Source organism: Nansenia antarctica, assembly GCF_963989245.1.
Source record: "Nansenia antarctica genome assembly, chromosome: 20".
Lineage (NCBI taxonomy): Eukaryota > Metazoa > Chordata > Actinopteri > Argentiniformes > Microstomatidae > Nansenia > Nansenia antarctica.
Window position 1 is genome coordinate 15,272,537 of NC_137693.1, and position 24,999 is coordinate 15,297,535.

General features: G+C 48.3%; 1 protein-coding gene across 1 annotated transcript in view; it reads right to left on the reverse strand.

Annotated features, from left to right (window-relative positions):
- The window catches only part of ncor1 (nuclear receptor corepressor 1), a 72,209-nt gene that overhangs the window by 25,056 nt on the left and 22,154 nt on the right, over positions 1-24,999 (reverse strand). The window contains exons 10-18 of the mRNA XM_080549872.1: positions 23,370-23,542; positions 19,392-19,482; positions 18,871-19,049; positions 17,832-17,886; positions 17,534-17,635; positions 10,530-10,660; positions 9,505-9,791; positions 7,265-7,330; positions 189-325 (exon numbers count right to left, since the gene is read on the reverse strand). Of these exons, the coding sequence (XP_080405998.1) occupies positions 189-325; positions 7,265-7,330; positions 9,505-9,791; positions 10,530-10,660; positions 17,534-17,635; positions 17,832-17,886; positions 18,871-19,049; positions 19,392-19,482; positions 23,370-23,542 (1,221 nt within the window). The remainder of the gene's footprint in view (positions 1-188; positions 326-7,264; positions 7,331-9,504; positions 9,792-10,529; positions 10,661-17,533; positions 17,636-17,831; positions 17,887-18,870; positions 19,050-19,391; positions 19,483-23,369; positions 23,543-24,999) is intronic.

Genomic DNA, 24,999 nt, shown 5'->3' on the forward strand with positions numbered 1-24,999 from the left:
AAACGTCAGGTACAGACACACAGACGTCAGGTACAGACACACAGACACACAGACGTCAGGTTCAGAACACTTACTCATCCACAGGAAAACAACAAAATACGCTATAAGATATTCATGTTCCAACAGAGACACAGAAACTTCCGGAACACAGACAGTTGGTTATTCAGGGAGCTGCCGGACGGTGGTACCTGTTTGTGTTGCTGCAGCAGGTTGTCCAGGTTGTGTCGTCGCTTGTAGTTGAAGTAGAAGTTCTTGCACTGCGCCTCACTCTTGGTGCCCACCATCTTGGCGATGGCCGGCCAGTTGCGCCCGTGCTCTACAAGCCCTGTCAGGGGGAGAGAGGGAGACGCTCAGCTGGGGGAGAGAGAGAGACACTCAGCCGGGGGGAGAGAGAGACACTCAGCCGGGGAAAGAGAGAGACACTCAGCTGGGGAAAGAGAGAAACACTCAGCTGGGGGAGAGAGACACTCAGCTGGGGGAGAGAGAGACACTCAGCTGGGGGGAGAGAGACACTCAGCTGGGAGAGAGAGACACTCAGCTGGGGGAGAGAGAGACACTCAGCTGGGAGAGAGAGAGACACTCAGCTGGGGGAGAGAGAGAGACACTCAGCTGGGGGGAGAGAGAGAGACACTCAGCTGGGGGAGAGAGAGAGACACTCAGCTGGGGGAGAGAGAGAGACACTCAGCTGGGGAGAGAGAGAGAGACACTCAGCTGGGGGAGAGAGAGAGACACTCAGCTGGGGGGAGAGAGGGAGACACTCAGCTGGGGGAGAGAGAGAGACACTCAGCTGGGGGAGAGAGAGAGACACTCAGCTGGGGAGAGAGAGAGAGACACTCAGCTGGGGGAGAGAGAGAGACACTCAGCTGGGGGGAGAGAGGGAGACACTCAGCTGGGGGAAAGAGGGAGACACTCAGCTGGGGGGAGAGAGACACTCAGGGGGGAGAGGGAGACACTCAGCTGGGGGAGAGAGGGAGACACTCAGCTGGGGGGAGAGGGAGACACTCAGCTGGGGGGAGAGAGGGAGAGACTCAGCTGGGGGGAGAGAGGGAGAGACTCAGCTGGGGGAGAGAGAGGGAGACACTCAGCTGGGGGAGAGAGGGAGACACTCAGCTGGGGGAGAGAGGGAGACACTCAGCTGGGGGGAGAGAGGGAGACACTCAGCTGGGGGGAGAGAGAGAGACACTCAGCTGGGGGAGAGAGGGAGACACTCAGCTGGGGGAGAGAGAGAGACACTCAGCTGGGGGAGAGAGGGAGAGACTCAGCTGGGGGAGAGAGGGAGAGACTCAGCTGGGGGAGAGAGAGAGACACTCAGCTGGGGGAGAGAGAGAGACACTCAGCTGGGGGAGAGAGAGAGACACTCAGCTGGGGGAGAGAGAGACACTCAGCTGGGGGAGAGAGAGAGACACTCAGCTGGGGGAGAGAGAGAGACACTCAGCTGGGGGAGAGAGAGAGACACTCAGCTGGGGGAGAGAGAGAGACACTCAGCTGGGGGAGAGAGAGAGACACTCAGCTGGGGGAGAGAGAGAGACACTCAGCTGGGGGAGAGAGAGAGACACTCAGCTGGGGGAGAGAGACACTCAGCTGGAGAGAGAGAGACACTCAGCTGGAGAGAGAGAGACACTCAGCTGGGGGAGAGAGAGACAGACACTCAGCCGGGGGGAGAGAGAGAGAGACACTCAGCCGGGGGGAGAGAGACACTCAGCCGGGGGAGAGAGAGACAGACACTCAGCCGGGGGGAGAGAGAGAGAGACACTCAGCCGGGGGGAGAGAGACACTCAGCCGGGGGAGAGAGAGACAGACACTCAGCCGGGGGGAGAGAGAGAGAGACACTCAGCCGGGGGGAGAGAGACACTCAGCTGGGGGAGAGAGAGACAGACACTCAGCCGGGGGGAGAGAGAGAGAGACACTCAGCCGGGGGGAGAGAGAGACACTCAGCCGGGGGGAGAGAGACACTCAGCCGGGGGAGAGACAGACACTCAGCCGGGGGGAGAGAGAGAGAGACACTCAGCCGGGGGGAGAGAGACACTCAGCCGGGGGAGAGAGAGACAGACACTCAGCCGGGGGGAGAGAGAGAGAGACACTCAGCCGGGGGGAGAGAGACACTCAGCTGGGGGAGAGAGAGACAGACACTCAGCCGGGGGGAGAGAGACACTCAGCCGGGGGGAGAGAGAGACACTCAGCTGGAGAGAGAGAGACACTCAGCCGGGGGAGAGAGAGACACTCAGCTGGAGAGAGAGAGACACTCAGCTGGGGGGAGAGAGAGACACTCAGCTGGGGGGAGAGAGGGAGACACTCAGCTGGGGGGAGAGAGAGACACTCAGCTGGGGGGAGAGAGAGAGACACTCAGCTGGGGGAGAGAGAGAGACTCAGCTGGGGGAGAGAGAGAGACACTCAGCTGGGGGAGAGAGAGAGACACTCAGCTGGGGGGAGAGAGAGACACTCAGCTGGGGGGAGAGAGAGAGAGACACTCAGCCGGGGGGAGAGAGACACTCAGCTGGGGGAGAGAGAGACACTCAGCTGGGGGAGAGAGGGAGACACTCAGCTGGGGAAGAGAGAGAGACACTCAGCTGGGGGGAGAGAGACACTCAGCTGGGGGGACCCAGAACAACGAGGGGACTACAGCCATATCGTCGTTATCCTCATAGCATAATAGCCTAAGTCATATTTTGGCCAAATGTAGATATCTGCCTAACTCTACTCTCCTAACACTGCTGATTCACTGGGCATTATTGCCTATGATGCCATCAGCCTATCAGAATGCTTGTTACATTCCAAAACCACTATCTGCCCAAGTCATCTCTTTGACACAGGTATTTTTTACACTACATACAAAGATGGGCTCGGCTGACCACAAGTGAAGCACGACTTAGGCAATTATGCTATGAGGCTAACGATATGTAATTATGCTACGAGGCTAACGATATGTAATTATGCTACGAGGCTAACGATATGTAATTATGCTACGAGGCTAACGATATGGACAACCATATAACCAGACAACACAATTGAGATGGAAATCACACCATAAACGTCAGGCACACCAAACGAATAAAATGGGAAACATCGAATTCCGACAAAAAACTGTACTGAATGATCAGATACCAGAGGCAGTGCAAGAGGACCACATCAAAAGAACAAGTGTAATTCTATTGAGTAGTGTTTTATTAAGTTTGCGTATCATACAGGTGTATTACCCTGCATAGTAACACAACCCCACCTTGCCAAGTCCATCTCCACAGACACACCCTGCACCCCAGGGATCCATACCGCAATGGCCTGCCCCGACTCCACCCGCACGACAAGGCTCACAATCTGCTTTAATGGTCTTAATTACCTATTGATGCTTAATAGACTTATCGTGCGCTTAGTGGGTGCGGTGGACTGGAAGGGCGGACGATTACCTTTGACATTAAGGTGTCTCTCCTCTGGCGTTTCTCTGGTTCTACCCCTGCCTCTCTGTCCTTTTCTGGTTCTACCCCTGCCTCTCTGTCCTTCTCTGGTTCTACCCCTGCCTCCCCGCCTTTCTCTGCTCTCCTGAACTAAAGGACACTGCTGCTCTCCCGAGCTACAGGACACTGGCTGCTCTCCTGAGCTAAAGAACATTCCCATTCAGGAAAAGCACCTTCAGTAAACAATCCTTCTCAGTGATAGCAATAGAAAACTGGAACTCACTACCCAACCAACTCAAAGACATACATACTTACTCCACCTTCACAACACACATGAAAGCCTGGCTGACACAGAACTATACTTGTCCTCATTAATCCCTCTCTGTGCTGCCTCTCCATAATGCCTTTTTGTATGTTTTGTTTTGTTTAATGTATTGCTGTTTGTAAGTGCTTAATGTTGTGTGGCCTGTAATTGTCCTGTGGCTTCTATGTGCTTGAAATGTCGCTGCCCCCATAAGTGTGTATGTGGTGTTTGTTGTAGCCGCTTGCAATCACCTCAGCTTGCTTACTTGAGTTTTTTGTCAAGTGTGATGTTGGGGTACCTTGTCTCAGCCACGTGTTTTTATGACGTTACTTTTCAGGATGCCATGTTGCAACTGGCCGGGGACTTCAGCTGAAAATTAGCCGACTAGGCTAACGCTGCCTTTTTTACTGTATTTTATGTGTTTCGTGTATTTGGATTGTCCTCGATATAATAAACTAATGAACTAAACTAAACACTGGCTGCTCTCTGAACTACAGAACACTGCTGCTCTCTGAACTACAGAACACTGCTGCTCTCTGAACTACAGAACTCTGCTGCTCTCCTGAACTACAGAACACTGCTGCTCTCTGAACTACAGAACACTGCTGCTCTCTGAACTACAGAACACTGCTGCTCTCTGAACTACAGAACACTGCTGCTGTCTGAACTACAGAACACTGCTGCTGTCTGAACTACAGAACACTGCTGCTCTCTGAACTACAGAACACTGCTGCTGTCTGAACTACACAACACTGCTGCTCTCTGAACTACAGAACACTGCTGCTCTCTGAACTACAGAACACTGCTGCTCTCCTGAACTACAGAACACTGCTGCTCTCCTGAACTACAGAACACTGCTGCTCTCTGAACTACAGAACACTGCTGCTCTCTGAACTACAGAACACTGCTGCTCTCTGAACTACAGAACACTGCTGCTCTCTGAACTACAGAACACTGCTGCTCTCTGAACTACAGAACACTGCTGCTCTCTGAACTACAGAACACTGCTGCTCTCTGAACTACAGAACACTGCTGCTCTCTGAACTACAGAACACTGCTGCTCTCTGAACTACAGAACACTGCTGCTCTCTGAACTACAGAACACTGCTGCTCTCTGAACTACAGAACACTGCTGCTCTCTGAACTACAGAACACTGCTGCTCTCTGAACTACAGAACACTGCTGCTGTCTGAACTACAGAACACTGCTGCTGTCTGAACTACAGAACACTGCTGCTCTCTGAACTACAGAACACTGCTGCTCTCTGAACTACAGAACTCTGCTGCTCTCTGAACTACAGAACACTGCTGCTCTCTGAACTACAGAACACTGCTGCTCTCTGAACTACAGAACACTGCTGCTGTCTGAACTACAGAACACTGCTGCTCTCTGAACTACAGAACACTGCTGCTCTCCTGAACTACAGAACACTGCTGCTCTACTGAACTACAGAACACTGCTGCTCTCTGAACTACAGAACACTGCTGCTCTCTGAACTACAGAACACTGCTGCTCTCTGAACTACAGAACACTGCTGCTCTCTGAACTACAGAACACTGCTGCTCTCCTGAACTACAGAACACTGCTGCTCTCCTGAACTACAGAACACTGCTGCTCTCTGAACTACAGAACACTGCTGCTGTCTGAACTACAGAACACTGCTGCTCTCCTGAACACTGCTGCTGTCTGAACTACAGAACACTGCTGCTCTCCTGAACACTGCTGCTCTCTGAACTACAGAACACTGCTGCTCTCTGAACTACAGAACACTGCTGCTCTCTGAGCTAAACAACACTGGCGCTTTGACAACCCTCCACAGAGCTCAGGACAAAGCCCCATCCAAATAAATGAGGACGTTTGGACAGAACTGATATTAGTGTGAAGTGAGGATTTCAAGTCTGATGGTGTTATAGAAATGAGACTCACTTTATTAATAGCTAATATAGGTGTGATTGTAAGAACATTCCTAAACTAGGCCACTGGGACTCCAGGTGTTCAATTTAGAAAGTCGCTGATGATGCACCTTTGATATTATCCATCTTTCCACTCCCCCTAAGTTGTGGTCACAATGACATTTGAGCCCAATTGATCCATTTTCATAATTAGGTTCTACAATATCACCACTAAATGGTAAATGGACTGCACTTACATAGCGCCTTATTCCAAACACCAATGGCGGCAAGCTACCATGCAAGGCGCCGGCCCGCTCATTGGGAGCAATTTGGGATTCAGTATCTTGCCCGAGGACACAGACACCTGGCCAGCCGGGGATCGAACCGCCGACCTTGCGATCATTAGACGGCGGCTCTAGCTCCTGAGCCCACCACTAACACACACCGAGACCAGACGTCCCCTTCCTCACAGCCTATCAGAGTCCTGCAGCTTACAAGAAGATAATTATATATATATGTTTAAGAATCCTTCTGGAAGGCCCCCCCCTCTGATCCAACTGTAAGCTCAACATCAACAACGGCCCCCCTAACTCTAACCAGACCACTCTGGCAGCATCTGAACCTCAGCCCAACCAATGAGAGTGGCAGCCTTTAAAACTACCTCCATGCCCCCCTGGAATAATGTCACATTTCAGTCCTTGGTGGTTCAGTCCTTGGTCTACTATCTAGTATCTACTAGACCTGTTGTTTTTCACCCAGCAGTGTTTTGGCTGTACATGCTTGTGTGCACAAACCACCGAACCTGAACCACTACTAGGAAATGTGTAATTCACAGAGGTGATGGAAAGCAGAGGTAGAGGCTAGCTACTCCCTATGACCTGACCACTGACATACAGATATGTTTAAAAGAGGAGAGAACCATAGAACCACCATGTCTTCCTGTACAAGGGAGGCAGAACCCAATCCTCAAACCCACCCAAGAGAGCCTAAATTAATCCAGATTAATCCCTCTATTTACTCTCTCCAGTCCAATGAGTTCAGCCCCGGCGGGCCCCTGCTGTAACAGCCTATACAGACAAAGCTGAGGGAGTGTGTGGGTCTGAGAGGTATGGGCTGATGGGGGTTGGGGTCAGACTTGCATGGGAGTGTGACGCAACCAGTGATCACAGTAATGCAGTTCGCGGCCATAGGACATGACGGAAACGCTTTGAAGCTTTTCTAAAAAAATAAATGAAAAAAAACACTCTTAAAAGAATCTAACTTTAGAGAGTCCTGCAGCATCCAGAGGGTTTGGCTAAAGTGTGCCGGTGAATAATAGATAGACGATCTTTAGAGAAAAGCCCCAACCTCTCACGCTCTGTTACTTCATCCCTGGCCTTAATAGATCACTGCTGGGGCAGACACACACACACACAGCACCGCAGCTAGGAGGGGAAATCATTCTCACACACACTCCGTCTTTGCCTAAAAGCCTCCAGTTAAGCAGTCAGTGTGTGTGTGTGTGTGTGTGTGTGTGTGTGTGTGTGTGTGTGTGAAAGAGAAAAAGGCAGGGAGTGGGATAAAACCAGATAAGGGTGGTGGGGGGGGGGGGGGGGGGGGCAGAGGGAGGGAGAGAGACATAGCTAGTGAGTGACAAAGAAAGAGCGTGAGAGAGAGAAATGAATAAATAAATCAACTACCTTTTTTGGCGACCTCCATCTCCTCCTCGGTCCAGCGAGAAGTCTCCCCGCTCTCGACAGCGCCTGCTGAACCACCAGAGAAGAAGAGAGAGAGAAGAGAGAGAGAGAAAAGAGAGAGAGAAGAGAGAGAGCCTCATCAGCCCTGGGAGAGTCCACTCCTCAGCCGCCTCCTTCTCACAGCCACTAATCTAATAATCTGTTTACATTCAGAGGGTCTCTCTCTCTCTCTCTCTCTCTCCCTCTCTCTCTCTCTCTCTCTCTCTCTCTCTCTCTCTCTCTCTCTCTCTCTCCCTCGACTCCCCCCCCTCCCCCCCCACAAGGGGAGGGGCCTCCTGTCAGCTGATCTGGCTCCAGACAGTGGAGGAGTACAGAGACTCGCCTCCCTCTTCGGGAAACGGCCTTGGACAGACAAACACACAGATAGAACAGCAGACAGCCCTCCCCCCCCGCCCCGGCCCCCCTCCCCTCCCTCCCTCCCCCCTCTCACTGCCACATTACCACTAACCAGCCCCCACCCTCTACATTCTGCTTGGCCACGCTGACCCCCACCCACCACCAGCCATATTCACAGAACACGACAACACACTCAAGGGAGGGGGGGGTTGGGACTGAACCTTGGCCCACTCTACTCCATGGGACCAGTGGAGATTGTGTAAACATTTGGACAAATATAGCTGCAGATGAACCCTTGACATTTATGTGAGTTTTCCGTCTAAAGACGAGGAGATCCGTTCTCACTGTTTAGACGGGTCGCTACCTCGCGTCTCTGGGCCACACAGTCTGTTAAATCTATTCAAACAAACGGTCCCCTGCTCCCGTGGCACACTCACATGTCCGCCTAATCCGCCCTTCCCCATGACTGTTTAACTCTGGCGGGGTTGTCATTAATCTCTCTCTCGCAGCCTCTTTGAAGATACGGTAGGTAGAAATACAGGGTGCCCTAGAGGTAGAGAACCCCCCCCGTACTCACGACAGTGACCCTCCTGTGACTTGAACACAGATACGTAATGAGATCAAGCCAGCGCTCTGCTGTCCCCTCTGTGTCAGCAGTGAGAGACCTGCCTGGCCTCAGCTCAGCCAGGCGAGACAGACAGATGGCTCGCCTCGGCAACCGGTGCACTTCTGAGAAAACCAGGGGGATTGCTGGAAAGTCTCTCTACTCGCGCTCGCTCTCTCTCTCTCTCTCTCTCTCTCTCTCTCGCTCTCTCTCTCTCTCTCTCTCTCTCTCTCTCTCTCTCTCTCTCTCTCTCTCTCTCTCTCTCTCTCTCTCTCTCTCTCTCTCTCTCTCTCTCTCTCTCTCTCTCTCTCTCTGTCTCTCTGTCTCTCTGTCTCTCTCTCTCTCTCTCTCTCTCTCTCTCTCTCTCTCTCTCTATCGCGCTCTCTCTCTCTGTCACTCTGTCTCTCTCTCTCTCTCTCTCTCTGTCTCTATCGCGCTCTCTCTCTCTCTCTCTGTCTCTCTCTCTCTCTCTAAACGAGTCAGGGGGATGGGGGGTTGGAAGGAGGGCTAATCAAATTAGGGGTCAGACCTTACATAACACGACAGACAGACAGGGAGAAAAGGTGCAGACAGGACAGGCAGGGTACAATGTACAATTAGCCGTGCATTAGTAACACCACCGAGCACTCGAACCTGAACCTGCACTGACAACAGAAAGCCAACATCAAACAAGCCCTTTCAGCACACAAGGACAAATGAAGCGCCTGATACCTGCTGGTTACACAGCAGAGCGCCATGACAACGGGTCCACCTGAGACACACCGCATCGCCATGGTGATTGTGTAGGCTAGACTGAGCCCCCGGGTGGGCGGACAGCGGAGGAGAGGCTGTGTGACAGCGTCTTGGAGCGGGGGAGCGATAATAATCTGAACCTGTTGAACCGACCAGCAACGACAGTCCCCCGCAAACAAGGGCTAGTTTTCCTCTCTAGAAATCTGAGGTGTGTTTCAGCTGCGTTTGTTTGTGGGAAGCGTTGCTTAGTCTTGTGTGTCGTGCTGTCCTGTTCTCCAGCTGTGAACTATAAGGTCCTTGCTCACATAGAAGAATACCTCTGTGCCGTTTCAGGCAAGAAAGATATCGAAAGAAACTATTTGTCCCTTACAAAACACACGCAAACAGCTCTCAAACAGCTCTCAAACAGCTCTCAAAGCCCTCCAACACTTCACACATCTCTGTCCTCACATAGACACACGCATTTCATTTTTTGCCAATTATCTAGGTTTGCATCCACGGGTTGCCTTACCTCGGTTCGCGTCCACGGTTACCGGGGCTGGTTTGGTGGCGGGCTCTCTCATGGCCTTCTGGGCGGGCTCCGGTTTGGGGGGCTGAGGGGGCTCGGGCAACACCGGCTCCGGGGCGAGGGGCAGAGGCTCGTCCGCCGCCACAGAGGCAGCCTCGTTGGCCATGGAGCGCGTGGTGATCCGTCCCTTGCGCCTGCCCTGGCTGTTGGCAGTCTTCCTGCCACGCGGCGTGTTCTGCTCCTTCCCGTCCTCGTCCTCCCCGCCGTCACACTTGTCTTTGCCAATGTCCCTGTGAGGGGGGGGGGGGAGAAGGGAGAGAAGGGACACGTATCAAACTTGAAACTGAAGCATGGGGGGTAGGAGTACTAACAAAGTAAGTTGCTAACACAGAGGGTTTCGATTTTCAGCGTTTGTATTCTTTTGCACAGCCGAAGGCATTGGAAAGTCACCCGGGACGTCCACCGACAGGCCTTTTTGTTTGTTTAACGACTACTTGCGTTTATCATTCGGCGGTTGGACATGACTAACTTGGCCGCCGAGCCAGCTGGGTAAACAAGCAGGCGGGCGTCTGTCTAATGTGGCAAGATGGCTTCTGAGCTCTCCTCGGAGCGAGCGTGAGCAGCAGGCAGGAACGCGGGCCAGGTCTCGGGGAGGAATGCCGTCGCATCCGAGCCAACAGCGTTCTGATGTACATGTGTCCTTTCAGGAGCATTGGAATACAATCCTGACTTTAAAAATGGCAGGAACAACAGGAAAGCGGTCAGTGTTCCGATCGGACGGCACGCCAGAGAGAGGGCATTGGTTTGCTCTCACGTGATTTACGACGTTTAAGTGGGGATGCCGATCCCAGTGATAAGGCTCCAGAATTCCTGTCGCCTTAAGTGAAGGCTTCCATTTACTGGGAGCAACATACCCTCCTCAGAGCTCTCAGAGGGGGTTTGGGCCGAGGCTGACTCTAACAGCAGCACCTGTGGGAACGACGACATGTGTACACGCAGACACAAACCTACAGTTGTTCAAACCATACCTGGATTCCTCCTTTTCATCTTTTTCTTCCTCTTCCTTCTTCTCCTCGTCCTCTTTTTTCTCCGATTTCTCTAATTTGTCCTCTTCGGATTTTTCGTCGGCCTTGTCTTCATGTGAGGGACGTGTTATCTGCTGGAAAAACAACAGAAAGAAAACACATACTTCATTTACTTTGACCTTTAAACATGTGTACAACCTGGAGAGACGAGAGTCCTCGTTTAGGATGCTCTTAGGAGCTTTTAGGATGCTCTTAGGAGCTTTTAGGATGCTCTTAGGATCATTTAGGATGCTCTTAGGAGCATCTCAGGCCAGAAGCCTCCATGCAAGCTCATGATGCCCAGAGTTCCATCCCAGAGTTCCATCTCAGAGTTCCATCTCAGCCAAATAGTTAACAAAAACCTCAAGTCATTGCTCATTCATGTTCTAGTTGTGAATCCTGGCTGTGTTTGGATTCCTATTGAGTGACTGAGGCTCCCAGCTAAAACAGCTCCCTTTGACCCACTTCCCTTTTAAGGCATCACCATGGAGCGATACAATAAATCCCTTTGGAAAAGGAACCGGTATGAAACACCAATATCAATAGAAGTCCCGAGCGTCAGACCATCCATCATCACATCCATGTTTGACGTCAGACCTTACTGGCCATCCACTGCACTTTCCTGCTCACACATTCACGGCTGCTGCCATCGTCCAGCCCCACACTGACTCCCAGATAGAGACAGCTAGAAGTTCACTGTGAAAGACGGATACCAGGGGTCTGCTTTATTATTTAGACCCAGAGCAGACTGGCCCAGGAAGTTAACAGCAGAATGCAATAATGTGATGAGCTGCTGCCCTCAGGTTATTCACCCTGGAGACAGAACAACTTCCTCCAAGCTAACAAGATAAGAAAAGCAAAAGGACAAGAGAGGAGAGTGGAGTTTAACAGCCTGGTCATGCCCCGCGCAGATAAGATTATGACTGAGGTCTCCTTTGATGATCTTCACATGAGGGAGCGTCTACAGGACTGGACACACACACACACACACACACACACACACACGCAGATAATACAAGCATTGTTCCCAATATTCAAGCAGTGTAGACGAACAAAGGTCCCACATGACAAAATGAAGAGAATGAAAGTGAAATGGTGGAGTGAGTGTGTTCGGAACATGAACTTGACCCTCATAAGAGGCAGTAGAGGCAATAGACTAAATCATGAAACCTGCCCATGACAACTACAATCACATGAGCCTACACAAAAAAACCAAATAAGACTAAACTATGATTTTCCAGCCGCCTATCACAAACCACGAAACCAGTAACAAATAATCACTGAGCCTCTGAGAGGTACCTTACTGTTGACTTTTTTTTTCATTCTCTGTTTAGCCTTTCCATTGTAAAAGAAAAAAAAAGAAAAAAGAAAAGGAAAAAGAAAACAGCAGCATAAAACAACATAACTCTGGGGGAGATCTGAAGACAAGTCCAGCAGAATGATTGAGGACAGAGAAGCATTCTTTATCATCCCTGCTGGCGCGGGACACCACACGGCCCCTCCCCCTGACTGTTCCACGAAAGTGCTGTGCTGGAACAAGTCTGGCTATGCCAAGCCAAACATCCCATGCTGGTACCAGATGGGGCCAAGGAATGCTGAAAACTCAATGGTGTGGCAGGAGAGAGAGGGAACGAGGCAGAGAGAAAAAGGGAGAGTGTGAGATAATCAAAAAAATAAATAATCAAAAAAATAAAAACAGGAAGAGGATGAGGATGAGCTTTCCCCCCAACTAAGGCGAGCTACCGTTCATATCCGTTCACATCCCTGCCACAATACGACCCTGCCGGAGGAGGCTCATACACCTTGATTTGTGCAGAGAGTCCGTACAGACCGCTTGGCTGAGGAGACACGGTTATTCTCACCATACATGTCCTCCACACCAAGGCCGTGCTGGAGGTGTCAGGGAGCCAAGCGCCTGTGTTTGTGTTGGAGGCCGTTGGAACACCATGGCATTCCTGCCTGCCTTCCCTCCTCATGCTTCTCTGGTGCTAACTCACAGAGGCTTTCCAAAACTCAATGGAGCCCTGTGGTTCTGCGGTTTGTGATGTTTTTAGATTAAGGATTTTTCCTGACTGCCCCGAATATTTCGAGTTTTAATTTCCCCCCTCTTTTGCTGATTCACTAGACCTGTTTAAGTTCAGAAACTGACAAGCCACAAGCCAATCTCCCCTTTCCTACCACAGGCTTGAGTTTGGGTCATCGGAGGAATCTCACACTGCCTGTTAGCAACTCCAGTGAGGAAGAAAAGCCATCTTAGAGAACACTGACCTTACTACTACTACTACTACGCACCACTACCTACCCACCAACAACTCAGTTTGGTTTGAGCTTTCACCAACCAATGACACAACTAGAAGAACATAAGAACATACTACAATGTCCCTGCAGCACATCCAGCCCATCCTAGCCCAGGTCAACGACAGCCAGCCAGATACAAACACACTGGCTTTTCCACCGCCTGTCCTGATCCGGTTCACTGTGCCAGTGCCAACTAGGCACCTGGTCATCTAGGTGTTGAGAGCCAGGCTCATTTGGCATCAGTAACTAAGGCTAATTGGATCTGCTTGAGGAATGAAAGTGCCAAGCGGAGCGACTAAGAAGAAGACGTGCAGGGGAAGCCCACTAACGCTCACCAGGCGTCAGAGAAGTGGAACAACCTGACTGTCGCAATTGCAAAAAAAAAGAAAATGCATTCAAGTGATTGAACTGAAGAATTTGTATCATTTCAGTCAGCAGTTAAAATAGTGGTCATGAGAAACAACAGGCCCTGTCGCGTGGCCTGCGGTCTGCGTGGGGATTCCACTGAGTCGATGTAGAGACCTGCATGTAGCGAAAATGGCTGCCATGACGATAACACATGTTGCCAATGATAAACTAGGGGGTTCCATGGCTGAACGAGGCAAGGCAGTGACTCGATTAAAAAGATTCTATTTGTACAAACTTAACATTGACCATGCAGGCCCAGAATGATCTGAAGCATGTCTTTAACACCTGCCCAGTGGTCAAACACTTCAGCTGCTTCCTAGGTCAGACCCAGGTCATGACAAATAAAAACATGGCACAAAAGTATTCAAACTGTCTCAACAACAGTAAACAGAGTGGTTGAAGTGTCTGTGTCTGTCTGTACTATCTACATCTGTGCAAGCAACATCATCAGGCAGGGACAGCGCAGTCATGCAGCTATTATTGTGCAACAGCACAGAAAAACCAGGAACTGACACACAAACCCTGTCCAGCCTGTTGCAACTTTTACATGCACATTATGAACAGGCTCATGCTTAGTTTGCGACTTGCAGAAAAGCAAAGTGAACTGGCTGTCAAAACAACTGAAAGGAGGGAGGGGAGAGAGAAAGAAAACCAAAAGAAAAAAGAGAGAGAAGACAGGGAGAGAGAGAGCAAGAGGAAGAGAGTGAGAGAGAGAGAGTGAGAGAGAGAGAAAGAGAAAATAAGGGAGCACTAGTTTTCAAAGCCAGCGACATACCTGCAAGCTAATTTGCTGGCCATTAAACCCCTCTGCCCCGGAGCGACCCACAGCCTATGGGGCGTTGCTGGTGTAAGTTTGGCCGGACCCCCGGTGTCTCCATAGCAGCGGTTTAACGGTAGTTAACGGTAGCGGCACAGAGGCAGGACAGCGCCGTAACAGAAGGGCTCCTTAGAAGGGCTGGCTAGCCCCGGCACCGCCGCACATATTCCAGGAAAGCGTGTCATCAGGCTGCTTAAGCCTCCTGAAGAATCTCCCATCTCACATGAACACTCTAATCTATTCGGGGTCATTCAAGGTAATCCCTGCCGAGCGCTCCTCTTTGATTGGCACTCGCAGCAGCACAGCAAGTTTTTTGGGCCTGTCAGACCGCTGGGATGTACCACTCTGCGTTTACTAAGAGGGGTGTCTTTGCTGAGGGAGGGAATGAAAAAAGGAAACGGAGAAAAACCTAATAACACAGCGAGCGAGCGTACATCTTATACGAGCTGCCAGTGCAGACTGTATCTGTGTTTTTTTTTCCCTCTCTCTCTCTTTTTCCATTTCACAACATTCAGTTAGTCTTGTTCCCCTCTCTCTCTCTCTCTCTCTCTCTCTCTCTCTCTCTCTCTCTCTCTCTCTCTCTCACACTCTCACACTCTCACACTCTCTCTCTCTCTCTCTCTCCCTCTCCCTCTCTCTCTCCCTCACTCTGTCTCTCGCTCTCTCTCTCTTTTGTGACTCACTCTACACACAGCCTCTTGGGAATTTCAGCAAATACAAAAGCTCCAGCCAGCAGCAGCCTGGTTGGAACAGAACTACGTTCACTCTGAGCTGCTTTTCACCGAGTGACAAGGCCGTTCTCACTTAACTCTTAATGGGCCACTTCTAGTTTAAGCCTTAAACCTCACTGGCCTATCCCCTTAGATCCCAATGCACTTTAAACTGCTTTAAAAAAAAACATACCGGTAAATATATATATATATATTATCCCAAGTTCACTTCAATGTTTAAAGAATAAATGTCTAAAACATGTTAGAGGGTCACGGCGATTGTGACCAGGAAGTGGTTAATATAATCTCTCTGGTTATTGGAATCAAACTGCTGATAGTTGGACACATGCATCCAGAGAGGCCAGAGCCAAACTTGTGATCTGTCCTCTTGGCTCTCAGACAGAGAGCTTCTCTGTTGCTGGAGGACGGATCTCAAATCAGATGATCCAGGGGGAAGTGGGGCTGCGAGTACCAGACTGAAATCTGCCAGAGTCATCTACTCTCTCTGGGTCTGGCTGCTCTTCCCGGGGCAGACAATAATCACTCATTGACAGACTCGCACTCGAGTAGTAGCAGCAGCATCCACTGAACACACAAACACTAGTAGTGTACTACGCAGGCGCGCGCACACACACACACACACACACACACACACACACACACACACACACACCTATAGTGGCTTAGGAGTGGAGAAGTCCACAACAAGCTCCGCCCTGACCCTGCGGCGCTCCCAGGCCAGCAGAGATAAGCTTGACTAAGGTAATCAGCAGGGTAGGTGATGAAGGTAATCAGCGGGGGAAATCCAGTAGAGAGAGGGACACAGGTCACCTGATTGGTCGAACACAGGCGGTAGTAATACAGCAGCATGCCAACAGCGGCTTTCTATTTCACACATCCTTTAACTCTCGCTGCGGTCCCGCTCCCTCCGCTGGTGCTCTGCCCCGGCTGTGACCTCTGTGTGTGGCCGGGGCGGGTCCATACAGAGACAGAATGTTCCACACAGAGGTATCAATGAGGTGCGGAGAAGAGAAGGGGAAAACACACAGGGGCCACGGGTGATGCGGGACAAAACCTAACCTGTTAAATAAGTGTTTGTGGTGTGTGTTGGGAGGGTGTGTCTCCCTTGTCCAGAGACGTCAGTCATTGATTTCCCAATTGATGTCGATGTGAGGACAATGATGATACCTTTAGTATTGTTTTCAAAGACCTCTCTGCCAACACGCACGGGCACACTCACGCACGCATGCACACGCACGCACACACACACGTGCGGACACACACGCACGCGCGCACGCACGCAAACACACACACATACCCCCCCCACCTTATCTCTGAGTAGTGGAGAGGTTGCACTCTGCCCCCCCCCTGGGCGAGCAGCGCCACCCTGTCCTGTCCTGTCCCGGCCCGCCCGGCCCCGGCTCACCTCCTCCTGGCTGGAGACGACCCAGAGAGGAGGCCGTGCCAGCGCCAGCCCCAGGGTGCACCGCTTATGTAACGCTAACCCACATTCAGCCTCCGACCCGATGGAAAACACTCAATCATCAACTACTGCCTGCATCTTTATTTTCTCTCTCTCTCTCTCTCTCTCTCTCTCTCTCTCTCTCTCTCTCTCTCTCGCTTAGCGAGCCTTGTTGAACACACACTCAGGACGGCTGACTAGGCAATTAAAAACATAGTAGCATGTGCCCAAAACTACTCCATTAAAACCACGTTCCTGGGATTGAGAGAAAACAATATTGAAACACTCTGCAAGAGCTGCAAAAGTTCCCCCAAAACCATAGCAACAAGATAACCTTGGGTGTGCATCAAGTGTGTCAGAGTGGAGGCGACTGACTCACCCGATAAAAGCGTCTCTCTCACTCCCTCAGCATCCAGGAGAGATGAGCCGTGTCTGACCATAGCCAGTTGAACAAACAATGCCCCCCAAAATTAAAAGAAATACAAAAACCGTTGCTGCGCATCAACATATTTCGGCAGTTGAGAGGCGGAGACTGGAGGACGAGTGAGTGGGGTTTCAGAGTCTCACTTTCTTAGTCTTTTTTTCCTCCTCCTCAGGCCCTGGAAAGCAACATCGAGCCTCCCGACTATGGCAACCAGATAAAACAGATTCCTGGGAGCGTCTGCTGCTCCCCAGCCCCTCTCCGTAAATCAGCCAGCCCCCTCTTGCCTGCTTCTTATTTACCCACAGATCAAGAGCCTTCCACTCCCCAAACCTCACACTCCTCAAAAGCCCCTGTGGTTCTGCCGCACAGAGCTGAGGAGCTGCCTTGGGCTGAGGAGGAGTGGGGGAGGAGGGGGAGACCTGAGAGCACCAGCCAGGATCAGCTTTGTACACTAGAGGGCTCCCTGCTACAGAGACAACACGCTGGAGATGGTAAACAATCGCTACGTCACTAGAAATAAACACTATATATGTTACGGTACATGTGGGAAAACTAGGGTTAGGGTTAGGTGCTAGGGTTAGGGTTAGGGATAGGGGTAGGGTTAGACATGCCAGCATGTACCAAGTCGACGTAGCACCTAACCCTAACCCTAGTTTTCCCACATGTACCGTATTCCCACATGTACCGTAACATATATATATACTCTATACTCTATATATATCGCAACACCATACATACACTATGTCAACGATCATTCCCATCCAGACATTTCGTAGGCCTGTATTTGCACGAGCGTATCAAATGTATAGCAGCGGGTCTAACGAGCAGCACCACAGAACTCTGACCCACCTGGTTCCTCCCTCGCCGTCGTCCATAGTTGCGTCTCACCAGGGTCTTGAAGTTCTGGTTCTTCTTTGTCAAGTAGTAGAAGAGGACGCAATCAGACACGCACTGCAACACACAGACAACGGGACGTTATGAGCACACGAAAACAACAACAACAACAAAAAAAGACATCAAGAACAGAGAGCAAATGCAAACCATGTGCTTTAGGGTTTGTTGGATTCATAAACAGGGTGGGAGGGAGACAGCTATGTAGCTGAGGTTACTACTGGGAAACATCACTAGGGGATCCAGCAAGACTCACCTTTCTCTCTAAGTAGGAGGCGATGAGGCCAAAGTTCTTTGGGTGCTGAACAAACCTGTGGAACGTAAGGGAGAACAGTCACCACAGAGCTGCTGCTGAGGGAAATTATACAATGTTGAGCAGGATGCCACTAGGCTTCATAAACAATATTTGCGGCCGACTTGCAGTAAACTCTTTTCCATTCTCTGAAAGCATTTAATACATCAGACATTCTCGCATTCCAAGTGAACTTGATTTGTGGTGGTGGTGGGGGGGATGAAAATCATCATGGGGACTAATTTGTTTTGGATTTTCTTTTTCCACATTGCATTAGCCAAGAGGTCTGAACGTATCGGAGGATACTCCCATTGGCCTCTATCCCTGCCTTGCCTTTGCCAGTTCTGATTCTGTCAAAACAATGAAAGATACATTTCTACATTTCTATTCACACCATCAGAGCCATCTTTTGCAGTTCTTTATCCGGAATGAGGATCATTCTCAGGGTAGACAAGGTAGACAACCCTTTGAATGACAGACAGGATAATATCATAGAAACCCATCAATATTGATCAATTATGGCTCACTATTAGAAGGGCTGTCTATATAACTGCACACAAAATGACTATTTTAATATACATCTTTGGTAAATGACTATTGTAATACAGCTCTTTGGTAAATGACTATTTTAATACAGCTCTTTGGTAAATGACTATTGTAATACAGCTCTTTGGTAAATGACTATTTTAATATACCTCTTTGGTAAATGACTATTGTAATACACCTCTTTGGTAAATGACTATTTTAACACAGCTCATTGGTAAATGACTATTTTAATACACCTCTTTGGTAAATGACTATTTTAATATATCTCTTTGGTAAATGACTATTTTAATATCTCTTTGGTAAATGACTATTTTAATATACCTCTTTGGTAAATGACTATTTTAATATACCTCTTTGGTAAATGACTATTGTAATACAGCTCTTTGGTAAATGACTATTGTATTACAGCTCTTTGGTAAATGACTATTTTAAAACAGCTCTCAGGTAAATTGCTCACTTCTCCTTAAAGATCTCCTTCTCGTGTTCGGTCCAGACGTTCATGAACGACCGGGCCTTGTACACCTTCATGGGGTCGTCCGTCAGGCCGTTCATGTTGAAGAACCTGACGCGCCGCTGCTCCAGGTCGTACATCATGGGCGGGATGACCGACAGCTGCCTCATCTGCTTCTCGTTGTTCTGATGGACAGGAGGAGGAGAGGAGAGGATGTGGATCACACAGAGACCTGACAGGATTAAACTAGTTCTACCACCCAGTATCCTTACATTTTCTAAATCACTTCAGGATAAGATAGTATAAAGCTGTTTTGCAGTTTTTCTGTGTAGGAGGCAGGCTAAAAAAAGAAGCGCCCTCTGTGTGTAAATAGCAGATTAACATTCTAAAAAGGGGGTCTATTTGACCCCAAGGCGGCTCTACTAGTAGGTAAAATAGGCACAGCTGTTGTAGTGTTAAGTGATGCAAAGTGTATGCAAGGGCAAAAAAAGAAGAAGAAACATTTAGACATTGTCAACAACACCCACCTCTTGTTCAGATAGCCCATCAATGATTTCAGATATCTCATGCTCACTTCTTGCGATGGTTGCAGAGAGACCAGTTCCTCTCTGGCCGACCCTACCGGAAGAGGAAAAAGATACCGACATTAAGGTCATGTTCTCACATGAAAGCCGGAGCAAGTGGATGAGTTTGCAACATTGTTGCATAAATTATTTCTCTGATTTGCGTTCTCACAGGCCTTTATGTAAACAAAGTAACATACGCAATCGAAGCAACAGAAGTGGTAGTTTAAATTTTAAATTGCCTGTTCGTCCCACTCTTATCCAGATCAACACGCATGCGCTGTTGTTTTCCTATGGACAGCCTCGATGCGTCGTTTGTAACCTGAGGACTAAACAAATGAACTGTGTGAATATCAAAACATGATGTCCATCTAAAACATCTTAGTGAATCTTCTTAAACAGCCATGCTAACCCATTAGCATGCTAACCCATTAGCATGCCCCAAAACAGAGCAATGTTGGGTCGGTGCCATCCTTTGGTGTGTCCCTACCTCATGAACTTTCTATCACCTCTTTACTTCTAGGAAAGGGAGGTGGGGGGGGGGGTAGCTAAATCGAGCTATAACAAACCAGTTTCCTGGGAAATTTGCACATAAAGCAGGGAAACATCAGGTCTGCCAAATTCTGTTTTTTCAGCATTAAAGATTTGGGGAGCTCACCTCCCTTCCTCTCCTTAACCTACTTTCTAAAATAAGGAAAGTTAAACTTCCAATTAAGGGTCCGTTTTCACCAAAGCCTTTGAACTAAAAACAATCACAAGGACCAAAGAACGGTACAGTTACTCCCAAACTTCCTGGTGGTAGGAACTCATCATCCCACTGACTTCTGAGGGTTTGGCTACTCAATTTACCTTACAACAAGTGATGAAGAACAATGGGTACATTTGTACTTTTTAGACTAAACCCATACTCCAGACCAGGGGTCGGCAACCTGTGGCACGCGACAGCTTAAACAGTGGCACGCAAGCAATAAGTGTGAGAATGGGAGAATGTTTTTTTTATTTTTTATGTTGGCCGCATTCGTAAATTCGCGCACACTGGGTTCAACCTCACAATGGGACCAAGTAATTTGATTGGACTAGAGGCGGTCTCAGGGACGCTCCGGCGCTCTCAGGGCGAATTTACGAATGCAGCCCTAGTCTCTCATCCACTCCATGAGAGTCGTATTCTGGCGCCAATTTTCAAAGTAAAATTCTGAATTCGATTCGATACAAGTGTTACGGGGTGTTCACACTTGACGTATTTTTTTTGAAAAAAGCGCCGTCTTCAGCGCCTTTTCGCCGTCTTTTTACATACAACCCATGGGAAAAAGCGCAGCCACCGCCTTTTTCCCAGAATGCATTTCGCACCGGCTAGCAGCGGGCAATTTAAATCGTCCATTTTAACCTCCATTGGCTAAAAGCTGTAATTTTGGCAATACAAGTGTTAACATGTCATTTTATGAAGTTTTAATATGTTTTCAGGTGAGAAAGTAACCATATATATTCCCAAAATGTGTCCAGTTTATCAAAATAACCTGTTTATATATCTGATCTGACGGTTTTTTCGTGTTCTGTTCGCTAGCTGCGTTCGTAAATTCGCCCTGGAAATCTGATCAGCACTCATGGAATGCCTCTTGTCCAATCAAATTACCTGGTCCCTTTATGACGTTGAACCCAGTGTGCGGTTAGGTGGCTAAGCTGCGGGAAAGTTTTGGACCGGTTTGTCTGTTACTTAAAGTGACCAAGTACCACCCCCAGATAATGGAGTTGAGCAAAGGAAAACAGGGCCAGGGATCACATTGATTGTTAGGACTGTTTACATGGCTTTGCATACATAGCTCTTTGCTAAAAAAAATAAAAGAATAAAATGTAAGTAACAACCAAATAATTATATAAATATAAATTATAATTCATACAAGTAAGACCCTTGTATAATCACCATCCAGTTAGGGCTACTTATTAAAATGATAACCATAGGGAGCGCAGTTAGCAACTTTGTTAGAAATTGAGCGCACCAATTTGCTTAAAGTTGTGCTACGCATCACAACGTTTTAGTTGTCTTAGATGTTATGTTGGTCATTTTGTTCAAGTTTCAGTTAGTTGACTGTTAGGCCTGTTTATTTAGCATACATGGCTTTGCATACATAGCTCTTTGCTGAAAATTGTTGTTCATGTTGTGGAATAAAATTGCAGATCTGTTGGTCTGTTTGGTTTGGTTTGATGTCGAGTCATAATTAATGTTGATATTGTGGTTGGCACACTGACTAACAAGAAAATTTTAAAAATGGTACTTCATATAAAAAAGGTTGCCTACCCCTACTCCAGACTAAACTCATACTCAGACTAAACTCATACAGACTAAACTCATACAGACTAAACTCATACTTCAGACTAAACTCATACTCCAGACTAAGCCCATACTTCACAGTATGAAGTACAACAGTAAAATGCTTCACAAATACACAATTGATCCGCATTTCATGCCCCACCCATATTGAGTCTTGTTACACAAATGAATAAAGCAAAGCAGGAATCTTGGGAAGAAATCTGCTAGCCTTTTTTTGCCTAATCATTGCTTACTTCCCAGTGCATGGCCTAGCAGTCTAAACAAACAGCCCTGACCTCCAACCCCTTGCTTGGAGATTTCAGAGAAAGCCCAAAGCCTCTGTGCCTGGAACAGCCAGATGCTGGACTCTGACCCCCCCCCTCTCCCATAATACCCTGGGGCAGACACACAACCAGCTGATGGCCCACTGCAGGTTGCTGCACACCACCTAGTGTGCTCCTGTACTGACCTGCTAAGCATATCTCTTATATATATATATCTTTACATATCATATATCTTTACAATGTGAGCTGTCCTGGTAGAAGAGTGACTGGCTTTAATTACCAGTAGTAGCATTTGAGTGCCTGGTTACACATATCAGGTCCCCCCCCCCCCCTCACTGGAGGTGAATTCAACCCCCTGGTACAACAGAGAGCACCTGCAGCCTTCAGACCTGGTACTGCATCATGAACACACCTGGTAGTACTGCATCATGAACACACCTGGTAGTACTGCATCATGAACTAGGGGTGGGCATCAATGATCGACGATCGATAATTGATCGATAAGGATCTTGGTCGATCACAAAATATTTAGCTCGATAATCGTAATTTTTATTTTTTATTTTTATTTTTTTATAATAATAATAATGGAAATTAGTTTGTCCACGTGTCACCAGATTGCGTTCGTCTCTCACCCCTGAACATGTTACATGATCATCTTTCTGAACAAGAACCAGTAGGCCTGCCGCCTACAGTCTCTCGCTGGAGTTTAAATTTAAGTTAAGCTGGACGCTCTTAAGGACACTAACGTTTTCAGTCATCCTCCTATTTGTGAGTAACTGTTTTTTTACTGCTCCTATGGTGAGTTACTTATTTTTTATATTTTTATTTATAACGTAAAATGTGTTTTTAAGTTAAACAATTTAAGCTACTCACTGCCTTGTTTAAGAGGATTGTTATCTGACTGTAGTGTCTAGTTTGAATGTGAATGAATGAATGTGTGCAATAGCAACACAAATAAAGTTTTTTCTTTTTAATGAAAAAAAAGCTTATCGATTAATCGACAATTGATCGTTAATTCTTGCAATTATCAAAAAAGAAATTTTGATCGTTTGCCCAGCCCTATCATGAACACACCTGTACTGCATCATGAACACACCTGTACTGCATCATGAACACACCTGTACTGCATCATAACACACCTGTACTGCATCATAACACACCTGTACTGCATCATAACACACCTGTACTGCATCATAACACACCTGTACTGCATCATAACACACCTGTACTGCATCATAACACACCTGTACTGCATCATAACACACCTGTACTGCATCATAACACACCTGTACTGCATCATAACACACCTGTACTGCATCATAACACACCTGTACTGCATCATGAACTCCCTACCTCTGGAAGCGTTCCTGCTGCTCCCTCTGCTTGCGGATCTCAGGGAACTGCCTCTCGTAGTACTCCCGCGTGCGGCTGTCCTTGGCCTTGCGTCGGGGGTTGTTCTCCATGCGCTCCACCTTCTTCTCCCAGGCCTCCATCAGCTGGTCGTAGCGCTGGCAGATGTTCTGCTCCTGAACGCCCCAAAAACAGAAGGGTTACTCCTGCACTTCAGGCTCAAGATCAGACCATACACCACCCCTCTATCCTAACAACCCTTCACATTATGCCTCCCTCATTATGAACACTATATACAGGGTTCCTACAAGTTTCAACAAGTCGAATTTAAGACCTTTTTAAGACCTCTTTGCATATAATTTTAGACCTATTCGCGACACCGTATGATAGCCTTTTGTCATCCTCGAGGTGATGAAATTAGGGATTTCACTGCCATACAGACAAAAAAGGAAGCGAATTGGCATTTTGTTTGGTTCCAGCTTGATTCATTTCCGCGTAACTAGATGTGGTCGGACTGATTTCCTTGCAGGAGCTAATTTTTAAGACCTAGCACCTCATTTTTAGACAGAATAACTGAAGTTTGGGACCTTTTTAGGCCTTATAAATTGGATTGCTGGATTTTAGACTTGATCTAAAAGAGCTCCGTCAACCATCCTGGGCTTGAAGGGCAAGATATTCGAGGGGGGGGAATGCAATAATATACAGTGCACCCAGAGGCGTAGGAGTTAAGTGTTCAGAGAGGAGAGGGCAGAAGGAGAGTCCCGTACAGGAGGACAATACAGCCTTGTTTCCACCCTGGCCAGCGAGGGACAAACAATCCACCTTCCTCTTGGCAGGGGGCCATGCACACTCTGCCATTGTTCAGAGTCCAAAAGGTCCGTCTGACCCCGTCTGGGAGCAGCCAGGGAAAGGTCGCACTCACTGAACCATACCTTCTATTAAAAAAATAAAAACGGGGGAAAAACCACTTCCACATGGGGAGATCAGACTATATTTAACCCTGGGCCGGCTGATAAGAAGAGGGAGTCGTCTGGCTAGCGTGTTGTTGAGATCGCTCCTTTGATGGGACAACATTTGTATTTCAATCCGTTAACCATGGAAGAGTCTGACTGGTCCTACCATACAGGGTTCCTACAAGTTTCAACAAGTCTAATTTAAGACCTTTTAAGACCTTTTTAAGACCTCTTTGAATATAATTTTAGACCTATTCGCGACACCGTTTGATAGCTTTTTGTCATCGTCAAGGTGATGAAATTAGGGATTTCACTGCCATACAGACAAAAAAGGAAGCGAATTGGCATTTTTTGGGTTCCAGCTTGATTCATTTCCGCGTAAATAGACGTGGTTGGACTGATTTCCTTGCAGGATCTCATTTTCAAGACCTAGCATCTAATTTTTTGACCAAATAACTGGAATTTGAGACCTTCTTAGGCCTTATAAATCGGATTGCTGGATTTTAGACTTGAAGGCTTTTTAAGACCAGCGCGCGAACCCTGACTATTCCATACTGGGCTTGGTATGGAAACACCCTTAAACATCTCATACCAGCCCACGGTCTTCTACAATGTTGACCATGAAAATAGGAAACTTGTTGATGTGAAAGCCTGGAAGCCTGCAGATTAGAAACTAAAAT